Source organism: Apodemus sylvaticus, chromosome 19 (genome assembly GCF_947179515.1).
Source record: "Apodemus sylvaticus chromosome 19, mApoSyl1.1, whole genome shotgun sequence".
In the NCBI taxonomy this organism is placed as follows: domain Eukaryota; kingdom Metazoa; phylum Chordata; class Mammalia; order Rodentia; family Muridae; genus Apodemus; species Apodemus sylvaticus.
This window is the reverse complement of record NC_067490.1, coordinates 35,421,207-35,436,848: the sequence shown is the minus strand read 5'-3', so window position 1 is coordinate 35,436,848 and position 15,642 is coordinate 35,421,207. Positions and strand designations below refer to the sequence as shown.

General features: G+C 39.0%; 1 protein-coding gene across 1 annotated transcript in view; it reads right to left on the bottom strand.

Moving 5' to 3' along the window:
• Positions 1-15,642, bottom strand: part of Ros1 (ROS proto-oncogene 1, receptor tyrosine kinase) — a 136,397-nt gene that overhangs the window by 18,985 nt on the left and 101,770 nt on the right. Inside the window, exons 34-39 of the mRNA XM_052163597.1 lie at positions 15,441-15,631; positions 9,634-9,717; positions 5,585-5,720; positions 3,678-3,840; positions 1,630-1,694; positions 690-819 (exon numbers count right to left, since the gene is read on the bottom strand). Coding sequence (XP_052019557.1) covers positions 690-819; positions 1,630-1,694; positions 3,678-3,840; positions 5,585-5,720; positions 9,634-9,717; positions 15,441-15,631 — 769 coding nt within the window. The remainder of the gene's footprint in view (positions 1-689; positions 820-1,629; positions 1,695-3,677; positions 3,841-5,584; positions 5,721-9,633; positions 9,718-15,440; positions 15,632-15,642) is intronic.

Here is a 15,642-nt window from a genome sequence, read left to right as displayed (position 1 = left end):
ATTCTCATGCCATTGGGGGTTGGGGATAGGGATGGTCAGTGGGAATCTTTTCCTTCTGTTTGTTTTGTCGAGTTCTGGCCTGATAATTCTTGTTATGTTATGTTATGTTATATTATTATATATAGAATATATATATATAGAGAGAGAAACCTGTTTGTTTTCTAATGAGATACAGAAAGGGAGTGGAACTGGGGGAGGAGAGTAAGGGAAGAACTGGGGGACATAGAGGTAGGAGAAACTATAATCAGGATATACAATATGAGAAAAATCTACTTTCAATAAAAGGAGGAAAATGAGCAAAAAGAAAATCGGAACAACTCTGTCATCCTGAAGATGACCTGATCTCAGTAAGATCAGGGTCAGCAGATCCATCCAAAGACAAAGGTTAGTAGAGTTTAAGATTGGAACTAAATTTGGGGAATAAACAGGGAAATTCCACATAATACCTATGCTGGGGGTATGGGTGCTCTTCTGTTTATAAGAGGTTTGTTTTCTCATTAAATACTAAAACCAGGCTCAGGTATTAGATCAGGCTTCTAATAATCTTAATCTAGAAAACATGCACTTTTTATGGCTGTCTTCAAAGGCTCTCCCACCAGTTAAGGCTACTGTGCATTGAAGAAAATCAACAGAAAGTTCTAGCGATTTGCTTTAGGAAGCCAGTACCGCAGACACCACCTCCTACCTACCGTTGTCCCCCGAGCTTTGCGCAGATAGCCTAGAAGGTCTCCCCCTTCCATCAGTTCCAGAATAATGTACTGGGGTTCACTCAGCAGACAGACTCCCAGCTGCTTCAGAATGTTGGGGTGATTAAACTTGCTGGAAGGTAAAAAGACAGATGACATGGTAGTCATAGTGGTCCCAGCTGGGGTCTTCGTGGAACAGAGCAGTTCTTTACCTAGAGCATCCTTTCAAAGCCCTCGCTGACTATGTCCCCTGTGCTGGTCTTAAAGAGGAACATGGCAACCCCTAGTGGCCAGTGCATCTGAATAGAATAGAAGGGGCTTTCCATTACAATGATGACAAATGTCCATTCCCTTTCAGGGAAACAACTGAGATCCTCAGGTTTGGGTTTCTGGGTTGTGAAGACACCAGAGTGAGTAAGGCCCAGTCTAACTAGAGGACCCAGCTTGACTTCCCATGAGTCTCTGCCTGCTGCTTCTCCTTAAGATGTCCTTGAGTAATTCTCATGACTGCTGCCTGCTGGAACCTTGCTGACCAGTTCTAGGCAAGACATATTCTTGCTAATATCAGAACATATAAAACAACATTCTTCCTGGGTCAGTTTGGCCCATTATCCCTCATTATGAATAGACACATTGTAAAAGCAAAAGAGCTTCAGAATTTGCTTGCAGAATATACAAGGTGTGCTATGTGTGCCGGATGAGATGAGAGATGGGAGGACTGTTTGTCTGAGAACTGCCTACCCAGGCTCTGGATATTAGCTTCTATGGAATATTTAATGCTAATGGATGTGTTTCCTTTTAAAGTTTTTATTTTTTGTCCACATTTAGTTTCGGGACGATCTGATTGTTACTGGGTTATTTGTGGCGTTAAAAATCTAAAGAGAAAGGAAATTTTTCTATCCATACTTGCCAGAGAAAAATCACTGCATGAGCTATGCCATACCTCATGAGGTGTGCCTCCTTCAGGAACTCAATCTTCTCCTGGTCTGTTGAACCCTTCTTCAAGGTCTGGGAGAAATGGAGGCAAGTCAGAAATCAGACACTGGGAGCCCAGTGGATTACTGGAGACAAGGTTTTGTTGTATTTTGTTTGGTTGCTTGTTTGTCTTCTTTGTTGTTTTTGTGGTTGTTTTTGTTTTCTTATGCTTTGCATTTGATTTTGTCTTTGCAATATTTACTCTGATATCTGGAACTAAATAACAGAAATAGCATGTGCCTATGATCTGTGATCACCTGTTGACACTGTGTGTGGTCTCTAAAACTACCACTATCGCTACTGTTCAATCAAGACTATCTCAGTGAAGGGATAGATAAGGGGTCGAGTAACAATTACGTAAGGTCCCTCTGAAAAATGAATGTTTCTTATTTTGTGGGATTTTTTTAATCACTACATTATCTATTTATTTTACGTATATGGCTCTTGCCTATAGGAATGCTGGTATAGCACAAGTACACAGTGTCTATGGAATTCAGAAGAGATCATCAGATCCCCTGGAATTTGAGTGACAAATGGTTGTGAGCTGCCATATGAGTAATGATAATCAAAATCAGATCTCCTAGAAGAGTAGCCAGTGCTCTTAATGGTTGAGCCCTCTATCCATATACAGAACCATAAAAAAAATTTAAAGACACACTAATTTGAGCATAAATGGGTCAGCTATTTTCAGATTGTCTTCTCAGTATTTGCTTTCCCACCTTATTTGAAATCACTCCCTAGCTCTTTCCTGTTACTGGTCAATAAATGTTAGGTTAATTGTGAGAATCTATTCTAAAAGTCCCCAGTCTCTTTTTCATAAATCATGAGAGGCCAGCCTGGCCTAGTTCATCAATCCCTCTGCCAGAAGTCACTGGAGGCCCACCTGGTTAGTTCTTCAGTCTCTCGGCCATAAATCACAGGAGATCGGCCTGAGCTGGTTCTCCTATCTCTTTGCCATTAAGTTTCAGTTCCAGGCAACGAAACAAAAGAGAGAAATTGATGTGGTAGAGAAGTTTATAGAAAACTTGCTCCTTCCTGACCAACACATATAAAGTATCCTACCTCCTCTCTCTGGTCCTAATGAGGAGGTGACGCCTTCCTAATTCTTGGCACTCACAGTGTCATTATGAGGCAACAAACAAGAATAAAGTGGAAAAAGATTTCAGAAACGGCAACACTCACTTGGCATAAGTACTGGCCAGTAGTCATCTCAGTATGAAAGAAAATAAGCATGCATTTAATGGGCTCAGACAAGAGGAAGTTAAAGGAACTTTCAAGTCTATAACTTGGAAATGGACATAATTTTACCAACACAGATTGGCCATCCTTAAAGCACAGATCGCTCTTAAGTAGGGACCATGACATTTAATTATATGAAATGGTTCAGCCCTCTATTAAAAGGAAATGTTACCAAAATATGAAAATATATTTAGTCTTTCCGTAAAAAAGCATCAAATGTTCGGTGGCAACCACAGTCTGTGTGCAGGTGCAGACTGTAACCTATGTCTATATCAGCCTCTATGTTTTGTCAACTATATCCATGCAACACAGAGACTAAGACCAGCCTCTATGCTCTTAAAAGGTTGGGAAAATCAGAAAGATATTACTATCTCATGACATAGGAAATTCAGATTTTGATGGTTATAAGTAAGGCTTAGTGGAAAATCTCATTTGTTTACATATGTACTAAAGGTGATTGAGCTCCAGGGTCAGAATTCACCAGCTGTAACAGAGACAACATGGTTAGCAGGTTTGAGAAAGTATTCCAAGTCCAGACTCTGTCCAGGTATGAGCACATAAACATTCAGAGCTACTGGTTAGAAAGAAGTCTTCTAGCACAGCAGGCAAGATGTGTTGTGTGTCTCACAACAGAATTTCCATCTACTTACTAATAAGAAAAATGAGAAAGGTTAAGATGATAAATATGCTAGTAACCCGGATTTGTCCATTACTCAATAGATATATAAATCATACAAATAGCATGTCAACTAAAAATGTAGGGTAAATCTGCATTACCTTCACTGCCACTTTGATTTCTCCACTTCCCACTCCTAGGATGTCTGCAGCTATGCCTTCATACACTTCTCCAAAAGCTCCACTTCCCAACAAAAGACGCAGGCTCAGCTTTTCCCGAGGGAAAGCAGGAAGAAGTTCAATCTCCTCTTGGGTTGGAAGAGTACTTGTAAAAAAACAACAGTATGTTTGTTCCCCTCAATGGCCTTAAGTTTACATGTTTGTATTTGAAAGAGATCGAGAGATCTCAGTGCTTGGCGGCACTGCACATTCTAATAGGGTAATGAAGAATTCTACACTCCAACACTTTTCTACTCTATCGGCTTTTACACAGGCAGAGCATGTCACTTTCCTGGACACTGACATTTCTATAGAAACATGAAGGTGAAGGCTACCCTAAGGCTTCTATTGCAGCTGCTCCTCTCAAAATGTGGAGTTATAAAATGCTCTAGGTTGCAGACCCGTGTAAAAGCTCCTACAGATGAAGAAAATAGCAACAGAAGCAGCTGGGCCCTGAAGTATAATACTTCATCCGTCTCACATACCTGCTCTCGTGCCAAACAGGATTTACTATGACCAAAGGGTCAGCTCCTCCACCACCGCTTTAGCCTTCAAAAGTCCAGTCTTACCTGGGAAGATTGTGGTGTTGGTACTTAATCTAATTAAATTTAGAGGTTTTTGTTTGTTTTGTTTTGTTTTGTTTTGCAAGAATCCTTTTTTCAAAACATTATTTATTTATTTATTTGTTTGTTTATTAAGATTTATTTATTTATTATATGTAATTACACTGTAGCTGTCTTCAGACACACCAGAAGAGGGAGTCAGATCTTGTTACGGATGGTTGTAAGCCACCATATGGTTGTTGGGATTTGAACTCAGGACCTCTGGAAGAGTAGTCAGTGCTCTTAACCACTGAGCCATCTCTCCAGACCTATTTAATTTTATCTTATGTGCATTGATTGGTGTTTTTCCAGCATGTAAGGGTGACTGGTCCCCTGGAACTAGAGTTACAGATAGTTATAAACTGGCATATAAGTGCTTGGAATTGAACTCTGGTCCTCTGGAAGAGCAGCCAATGCTCTTAACTACTGAACTATCTCTGCAGGTCCAGGAAGAAATTTAAATTTATCAGATACACAGTGTTTTCTAAAACTAACCAAAAAAAAAAAAAACCAAAAAAACAAACAAACAAAAAAAAAACCCACCTCTGAAGAGCTGAATTGTCTCATGTCTGTATCTAGTTTAAATTCTGTTTTGCGGGGCAGGGATACCCTCTCAAAGAAGGAAGGAGGCTGGGGAAAGAAGTCTAAAAGGGGGATCAGGAGAGGGACTGCATCTGGGATACAAATAAATAGGAGAATTGTTTAATAAAAATAAATAAATCCTGTTTTGTAAATTTCAGAAAGCAAGACCTATGACCATAGGATTCTTTTTACAGACACTACGACATAGTATCTCATGCAAAGAAATACTTATTTTCCTTAATTATAATGAAGGTTTTAAACTCAGCTCTCTTAAAGAAACACTGTAAGTGATTATCTTACAGCTTCTACAATGGAGTAATAGGATACAAGCAATTTTTAGAACCTTCTCCCTTCCTCAGTCTCTATTGCCAATTCAATTAACTACATTACCACTCATTCTTTTTTCACAATAATTTATCCTTCTTAAGTTGGTTTTTGAATCACAAAATTAAACAATGGAAAGCAATGGATTTTCCTCTATTTTTCTTATAGGATAAGCACATAGTTCACCATTTTGTCCCAAGCCACATTTGAAACTAGAAGCAAATGCTACTGATGATGACACCCGAAAATCCCTGGGAAATGTGGGAATATATGGACATTCTTGTTACTACTGGGCCCACACTCTGCCTATATGATCCGAGAAGATGGGCCTGGGCCACATACTGTACTGCGTAGCAGGCGTTGGCCAGTCCCACACCAGCCGCCAGACCTCGAAGCTCAGTCAACTCTTTGTCATTGTCGTCGAGAACTGAGAGGCCTTCCTTGGAAGCTTTGTGATGTTTCAAGCTTCTAAGCCAGACTACAAAGAAAACAGACAATCTATTAAGTAAAATATTGCTTTTCTTTCCCTTAAGAAATGGTAGTGTGTTTTAAGAACATAAATGTGTCTAAACACTGTTGCTAGAATACTAGTTGAATTTTAAAATATTCCTGTAATAAAAATTTTTAAATTAAATATGGGTAAAATTTCCATACAGAAGCTACACAAGTCTTACACTTTTAATCATAGAATCAATTATATTACTTACAATTACAAATAAACTTTGAAGTATATCATTAGAGTGCACTTCTCAAAATTACTCATAAGTTAGAACCAAACTCAGTTTTAAAACTTGCAAAATAATTATTAATGAGACAAACCTGTGCATCCAGACATTGCCATCACAATCCAGTCGATCTGAGGGAAAGCTTCCAACACAATGACACATTTAAAATGTTTTCAATTTCTCTCTTCTCAGCCCTTTGGCTAAGATCAAGTGTAAAACATCTTCAGTGTGATGTGTAAGGCAGAAATGTGTATGTCAGAGCTGGGGAGATGACACAGCAAACAAAGCACTTGCTTCACAAGCAGGAGGACCTAGATTTGGATCCCCAGTACCCAGTTCAATGCTGAGTATGTAGCACACATCTATAACCCCAGTGTTGGAGTCAGAGGCCAGAGACAGGCCGATCTTGGGGACCAGCCTTGATGATCAGTGGTCTCCAGGTTCAGTGACAGACTGTCTCAAAAAATAAAGTAAATGGGGATAGAAAAAAGACTTTTGACATTGACCCCTGGCCTCCACACATAATATACGTGTTCATGCACACATGTACACTCACATGAACATGCACATGTGCACACTCACATGCATACATATGTACATGCATACACATAAGCACATATGAGCATATGCAGACACATGAAAGACATATATCCCTTTGTAATGTTTAGCTTTCCCAGAGTTGGGTGGCCTCCTTCTGTTCAAAGTATTCTGATACTTTTCACTGCAATGCAGAGACAGAAATCCATACAAAAGAATATATATCTGTTGTTCATATACATATGTAGAAAACTTCTATAATAGACAGGAGCATCAGTCCTGCCTACTTGTAGAACATGAGTGATTTGTATTCTCCCCTTTCCACATCATGCTCAGTGTTTACAATGATAAAAAAAAACTTTGATAAAGATTAAAATACAATGATGTCAGTAAGACTACCTATTTGTGTTGTATTGATACAGGCCTCAAAATCAGCAAAAATGCTTCAGAAATGATTATTAAAATTTGAACTTTTGCATGGGATGCCCACCTAGAATCTGAGAACTCGGGAGGTTGAGACAGCAGGAGCACAAATTCCAGACCAGACTATTCTACACTAGTCAGCTCTGCTCCCCAGCCCCAAATCAATTTTAAAAAGTCAACCTTTTTTCATAGTTCCTTCCATATCTGAGACAATAGAGTTTTACTCAAGTGGCATTCCTGCTAGGGGGATTGCAGAGGAGGTCTTCCAGCACCTTTAACAAAGCACTTTTCTAAGCATCACACACTCGCATCCAGGCATCCTCATTGAGAGACACAGCCTCATTCTTCTGCTAATCTCCTCCATCTCTTGCCAAAACCCCTAAAAGTCCAAGTGTGGCTGTCAGTGCTCTTCCATGTCACTATAACACACATCTCATGTCACAACATCCTGATGCATCTTCTCAAATATGTGTGTCTTGCCTCCATTATTAAAGGACAAGCTCCTGGAGTCCCTGAGCATAGTTTGTAACTTCTTTTCCTGGCATGATGTTGGTGTTGCATATCAGATATGGCCTCTCGCTAATCCACAGACTGCCAGTACTTACTTTTAAGCCTTTGTTTCAATTTTACAGAGCCCTTGGCACAAGGCAATTCCTAAAGAATTGCTACTTTTCATTATTTTAGTCACATGGTCTTTGTTCATGCACTCACACATTCCTACTGGTAAAACCACATATGCCACCAACAAAAGGAAAAACTGAATTAGCTTAGCTCCACCCAAAGCCCACAAATCCCAAACACAATAAAGACCTTCACGTCCTGAGAATGTCAGAGATCTGTAGGATGCCTCAAAAGCACACAAAACATTGAAATGATTGCATCTTCATCCACTAGAGTCATGGGTTCAAGCAGCGGTGATGGAGAAATAAGGAAGCAAAGGTGAGATGAAGTTTTCCTTGTGTAACATGCCTCCCAGCAGAAAGCAGATGAGCCTATATGCCAACTGCCAAACATACCACAGTCAGACACAAAACTCTGGAGGCATCAGCTGTGCCGTTCGCAGACTCCCTGGAACCACACGTTAAGATCCTAGCAGGCTCTGCACAAAAGATTAACTACCCCTCTTAACTGAAGAAGCTTTATGTGTTATCTGGGGGGATTTTTTTTCCAAGTTTGAAGCAAGCTTTAATTAACACTGGCCTGATTGATGGACTCTGTAGCCAGGTCCACCTCTGGGTTCCCACTCAGAAAATGGTTGGGTGGATTTCTCTTTAAATGAAACCTCAGTTCAGATTCAAAGTCTTGCCTGAGACCTTTTACCTCCAATCACTCTGGAGAAAAAATAATGACTGGGAAAATTAATTAAATAGTAGCTTTATTTATTTATTTATTTATTTAGAGAGAAAGAGAGGATTTAACTTTGTGTTTGTAGCTTTTCCTTTGCCGTTCCCTTGTAACTTTCTCTAATAAACACAATAAGTCACAACTTTCTGCATATGTGCTAGAATTTATTTCCTGCTCTCATGCCCTTCTTGTAATTCTGTGTAAGGGGCACTCTCAGTATCATAGCAGATGGAAAGCTCATGTAGCTTATAACCCAAACCAAGAAATGTGGGCAATTGAATAAATGTGATGTGTCAGCATTTATTATACAATAGGAATGAGCCAGAACGTATGATCATGGTGATATCCCTCCAGGCCCAACTTTTCATAATCTATTTTGAGTTTTCTGTGTTTTTATCATAATTAAAATAAACATTAAAAAGTGGGAGAGCTTTAAGGAATAACAACACATTAACATAAATTATAGGAACTAGATATCTGACCTAACTGCTGCTTTTCGATCCTTTGTAAATAAACAGGGATTTGAAGTAAACCTATCAGTCTTCAGAAAGCAAGAGTGAGTCCCACAGGCCAGAAATGGACTCCTGGGAGAGGCCCCATTCATTCCAAACTGAGCTGTCTGCTTGGAGAACAAAGCTATCCCAACCAGTGACTCACACTGGCCTCCCATTAATCCTACACTGTCTTTGTATCTATGGTTACTTTTATTTATATTCTAACTTACAAGTCACAGAGCACTTGAAATAACCGATCAGAAACAAACACTGTTTCACAGCAAGCTAAAATAGAGCATCTTGTATCTCAAGTATATATTATATATTCTGATGTATTAGCCATGAGATAGTTGCCCCGTGGTGTGGTTTGTGTCCAGAATAGTCTTCAAATGCACAGGTTAAATCCTAGCCCTCAGCTTGACATCTTTAGGATACAGAGGTTAGGACCAAACAGGAGGATTTCTTGTATGGGGAACATGCTCTTGGAGATGATGATGATGGGACCCCAGCTCCTTTCTCTTTCTCTTCTATCCATAGCTGTGAGATGTGGACATTGCTACATCACACTCCTGCCACGAGGGGCTGTTGCACACCCAAACCAACAAGGACACTTGATCATTAACCAACACTTTCAAAACTATAAGCCAAAATAAACCTTTATGTGAAAGAAAACTAACACACCCCTTGATCAAAAAAATCATAGAAGTTAATGGCTATGAAAAGACAGCCCAGGACAATGCTGTGAACTTTATGAACTTATTTAATAAGGCATTGTTTCATGTAGTAAATTAGATAAACTGAAAGATAAATCAGTAAGTATGATCTAATAAACAATTCATTGCCTGCTTGTAAAATCTATGATACTCACCAAAAGTCAGTGGGACTGTAGCAACCAGAAATATCCCAACTATGATGGTAAGTATAAAACTTGTTTCTGTTATCCAAAAACCATCTGAAGATAGAAGTTTGAAAAGAAATTAATTCACACAGAAAGCCAAATTGCCCCAGAAGCATGCATGCATGTGTGTGCATGCACATGTATACACACACACACACACACACACTGCACATGCCAGCAGGAGCCTGCTCCTCTGAAGTTTCTCTGAGCTGGTTCCTTAGCAGTTGGCAATTTGCAATCAACAATGTTGAGAGTCTGTAACCAGCAGAAATCAAAGGTGCTGCTTCCCCATTTCTATGTCACTGTCATGTTACTGAACCACAGCCATCCAATCCATGTTAGGATGACAAAAACTAACAACAACAACAACAACAACAAAAACCCAAAATCCCCATTAAGGGATTTGGGACAAAGAAATCTTTATCTTCATATATTAAAAGTAGCTGATACTTATTATTTTCCATTAGCTCTCCAAACTTATTTCACTCCATAGCCACTAATCTAAGGAATACCAACATGAAAATGTGGTGGAGCATCTTGGTATGCTGATTACAGAGGGACCAGGCATACAGGCCCTAGCTTGGCCAACCCAGCCTATGGGACAAACCTGGCTGTAGCTTTGTAAAATTTCCCACAAGCTAAGAATACATTTTACATTAAAAAAATTTAGAAGGAAGAAAAGGGAGGAAGTGAAAAGAAAAGGAAGAGGAGGAGGAGAAAGAAGGGGACCTCCAGAGAGCAGATGTGACTCGCAAAACCTAGAGCATCTACTCCTCCGGCCTTTTCAGGAATTACCTAGTCAAGACTGACTATAATATAAATATGCCTAATGGCAGTTTTGTCTTCTAATTTTATGTGTATGAATGTTCTGTATTCATGTATATATGTGCACCATGTGCATGATGTTTCTGTGGAGGCCAGAAGAAGACATCAAATCCCTGGGGAGTCTGGAATTACAGATGGCTATGAGCCACCATGTGGGTGCTGAGACTCAAACCCAGGTCCTCTGCAAGAGCAAGAGGTCTATTTATTATATGTCATCATGTGGTTGCTGGGATTTGAACTCAGGACCTTCAGAAGAGCAGTCGGTGCTCTTAACCACTAAGCCATCTCACCAGCCCCAAGCAAGCGCTCTAAACTTTTGAGTAAGCTCTCCTGGACATTTTAATTTTTTTACATTGCATTTATTTACTGAAGTGTTTGTGTGTATGTGTTGTATGTTGTATGTTTGTGTATGTGCAGGCACTTGCCTGCCAGAACACAAATTTAGAGGTCAACAAACTGTGGGAAATGATTTTCTTCTTCTACTGTGGAGATTCCAAGGAGCAGACTCAAACCATCAGACTTAGAAGCAAGTACTTTTACCCACTGAGTCATCTTGATGGCCCAGAATGATTGAAGCTTTATGTGAAATGTATGTGTAAAATGCAAATAACTTATTTTTGCCTTAGGTATGTCAATTATGTAGGACAGAAGTCTCGTTTAAGTTAGGCCTTGAAATAAAAGGCTAATGACTAGAAGGGGGATGATAGAAAGTAATGATAAGGTTACTAAGATCAAAATATATATTTGTATGAAAATGTCACAATGAAACTTATTAGTATTCGTAATTAACATACGCTAGTAAGAACCTAAAAGTAAGTTAGAGGTGATGGCACACGCATTTAATTCTAGCACTCAGGAGGCAGAGGCAGTTCTCCTGAACTCTATGAGTTCAAGGCCAGCTTGGTCTACAGAGTGAGTTCCAGGACAGCCAGGGCTACAAAAAGAAACCCTATATCAAGGGGTATGGAGGATCTTACAGTAAAATCAATAAACGAAATAAGTGAGGTTAAATTCCTTGCCATTACAGTGCTGAAAACGTAACCAGTGATAGAGTGCTTACTTTGAATGTGCAAAGTCTAGGGTTCAATCTCCAAAGTGTGTGTGTGTGTGTGTGTGTGTGTGTGTGTGTGTGTATCTGTGTGTGTGTCTGTGTGTGTTTATGTATGTGTGTCTGTGTGTCTGTGTCTGTGTGTCTGTATGTGTGTGTCTGTATGTGTGTCTGTGTGTGTGTATGAAACTTCCACCAGCCAGATGAGTGCAGACCACATCATTAGAATCAACTTTTATTGAAGAATCAAATCTAAATCACAGTGCTACTTGGTACACATGTAATATAAACTGAAAATCAGTTCAAGAATGCAGTGCAAGTATGAAAAGTCAAACTTAGAATGAATGTGACAAGAAAGTGAAGACCTAAAGAGTCTAGCAATATTGTACATGAATAAAGATCAAGATGCAGTCTATTCAGCAAAAGAATCATTTAACCAGTACCAGTGGCAAAAAGGAAACCCCTGGTAAGGGATTCATGGGAGGCTGTTTTTTGTGACTAAAGGAAACACAAAGCCAAAGACCTAATGAAAAAGCTTCATCACAGGAACAAATGCTAGGAACATGAACCACATGGGGTGGGGGGGGGAGGTCCTAGGAGGCTTCACATGCCATAGTGAAATCGGTAAGTAGAGGTATTTCATGTCACTCAAAGATGGGCTAAGCATCTGCCTTGTGCATGAGCTAAACTGTCAGGAGTTTGGTTAAGCTGAGAGCACAAGGATGTCTAAAATCAAGAAAGCCAATGTGGAGATCTCATAAAATTACAAAGTTTCTGAAAGGCAAAGGACACTGTCAAAAGGACAAAATGACAACCAACAAATTGGGAAAAGATCTTCACCAACCCTACATCCGATAGAGGGCTAATATCCAATATATACAAAGAACTCAAGAAGTTAGACCCCAGAAAACCAAATAACCCTATTAAAAAATGGGGTACAGACCTAAACAAAGAATTTTCACCTGAAGAAATTCGGATGGTCGAGAAGCACCTTAAGAAATGCTCAGCATCATTAGTCATTAGGGAAATGCAAATCAAAACAACCCTGAGATTTCACCTTACACCAGTCAGAATGGCTAAGGTCAAAAACTCAGGAGACAGCAGGTGTTGGCGAGGATGTGGAGAAAGAGGAACACTCCTCCACTGCTGGTGGGGCTGTAAGACGGTACAACCACTCTGGAAATCAGTCTGGCATTTCCTAAAAAACTGGGCATGACACATCCAGAGGACCCTGCTATACCTCTCCTGGGCATATACCCAGAGGATTCCCCAGCATGCAATAAGGACACATGCTCCACTATGTTCGTAGCAGCCTTATTTATAATAGCCAGAAGCTGGAAAGAACCCAGATATCCCTCAATGGAGGAATGGATACAGAAAATGTGGTATATATACACAGTGGAGTACTATTCAGCAATTAAAAACAATGAATTCATGAATATTTTAGGCAAATGGATGGAACTGGAAAATATCATCCTAAGCGAGGTAACACAATCACAAAAGAATACACATGGAATGCAATCATTGATAAGTGGATATTAATTAGCCTTGAAGCTCTGAATACTGAAGATACAATTAGCATATCAAATGATTCCCATGAAGAAGGAAGAAGAGGGCCCTAATCCTGGAAAGGCTTGATCCAGCATTGTAGGGGAGTGCCAGGACAGAGAAAAGGGAGGGGGAAAGACAAGAGAATGGATGGAGAGAAGAGGACTTATGGAACATATGGGGGCGGGGGGGACTGGGAAAGGGGAAGGCTTTTAGAATGTAAACAAAGGATATAGAAAATAAATTTAAAATATTAAAAAAAATTATTACTATGGATCTATATTGTGCAGTGTAGAAATGTTAATGAAATTAAGTGTCTGAAAAAGATGAAAGGAAGACTTCCTCTAGAATTTTGAATCAATATGATTTGTTGACATCATTCTTGAAATTCTCTTACTTGAGAAAAGTTTATCATCTTCTAACTTCTTCTGAACTGTTCTTGGAAAAGACAAAATTACACGCTTTGATTATAGCTTATGGGAAAAATGAACCTATTCTATAATGACCATGTCAGGGGCTTCCTGTTGTCTAACTTGTTTCAAGATTGTCCATTGCATTTAGTTTTCCTCCATTTGAATATAATAGGTATGTAATTTTATATATATATATATATATATATATATGTATGTATGTATGTATCATATATAATATAATATTATATATATATATAATATTATAATATATATATATATTTGAGAGAGAGAGTTCTCTGAAGTTTGTGGGATCAGAGGCTTGCTATTTCACTATTATCTGACTTTTGATATTTGTACTCATTTTATATTTATATACAAATATTTTGTATCTTTTAAAATTACCTTTTATTTACAAGCCAATGTTTTTCCTGCTTTGTATTTTAGTTATGCTTCTCCTAATTTGACCTTCAGCTCCATGTTAGCATTACCCTTGGTAAAGCAGCTTCTCTGAGCTCTTTGTTCTACTGATGGGTCAATTAAAAGCATTATGCATCAGGAAAGAAAGAAAGAAAGAAAGAAAGAAAGAAAGAAAGAAAGAAAGAAAGAAAGAAAGAAAGAAAGAAAGAAAGAAAGAAAGAAAGAAAGAAAGAAAGAAAGAAAGAAAGAAAGAAAGAAAGAAAGAAAGAAAGAAAGTCAATGTGGGAATAGCGATGTGAGACGTGATCAGTGAGACATTAAGATGATGTGCCAGCAATCTGGATCATCAGGTAAAGGTGCTTGCCACCAAGTCTAGCAATTGGAGTTTGATCCCTGTGGTCCACGTAGGAAAAGAGAACCAACTCTTAAAATTGTTCTCTACCTGCATATACATTACTATGGCAGACAAACGTTCATGGGTGCACTTAAGCAAAGAAATAAATGGAATTTTTTTAAAGAGGAATTGACATCAATTGTAATGAAGTTGTTGACTAGAAAGAGAGAGAGAAATTAAATGTGTCACTGAAGTTTCCATCTATAAGTCCTGATTAGTTTTGTTGTCTGCTTGACACACCCAAGAAGAGAGACCTCCAATTAAAGAATTGCCTCACTCAGATGTCCATGGGTATGTCTGCGGAGAAATTTTCTTATTTCTGATGAATGGAGGTACCAGTCATCTCAGGCAGCTAGACCCAGGAACTCATAAGGCAGGTAGCCAGATGTGAGCTCAGAGGCAAGCAATCCAGCTGCTTTTCTATGTGGTTTCTGCTTCAGTTCCTACCTCTGGCTTCCCGCCTTGAATTCCTGATTCACCTTCCCTTGCTTGTGGACCTGAGTCCTATAACCTAACTATAAACTCTTATATCCCCAAGCTGACTCTAGTCAGGGTTTTTTTCTACATAGATGTTAAGAAATACAATGCATAAGCTAACGTAGGATGTGATGGAACAGATAGATAAGAAGAAAGACACAAAGTCGTTCTAAGTCTCTCAGGTAAAGGAGAGCAGTAGAAAGTAGGTACTACATATGGCCAAAAAGATAGAGGGCAGATAATAGACACTCTTGGAAGTCGGTGTAAGAGCATGGAATTGGGGTGGTAGATGGTCAGGAGTGGCCACCTACTACTGAGATGTGATAAGATGAGAATGATGTTTTAAAGATAGGCATGGTGGGTGGCATGTGCCTTTAATTCCAGCTCTCGGGAGTTCAAGACCAGCCTGGTCTACAAAGTGAGTTACTGGATGGCTAGAGCTATTATGCAGAAAAACACCATCTCGATAAAACCAAAAGATATCAAAACAAAACAATTTTAAGAAGAAATATATCAGATAAGCCGAACCATTCAGTAGCTTATATGGTTGGTTATTCATCCACCTTGTCTGTTCATATATATTGCTAATGCTAAGTATCTTTGACACTAAATATTTATGTAATAAATTAATGTGCAGACAGATATGTTAACATACCTTCCACTAATGTAATATCTTCACTGATTTCACTATATTCTCCAAATCCAATTTCATTTGCAGCTACTGCTCTAAACTGAAATGTTCCTTTTAGGTTTTTTGACCTCCATGTGCAAATGCTACTGCAAGACCCATTAAACACCACCTTCCACTTTAAACTCTGGTTCTGTGAATCATTTGAAATGCCTTTTCTGCAAAAGAA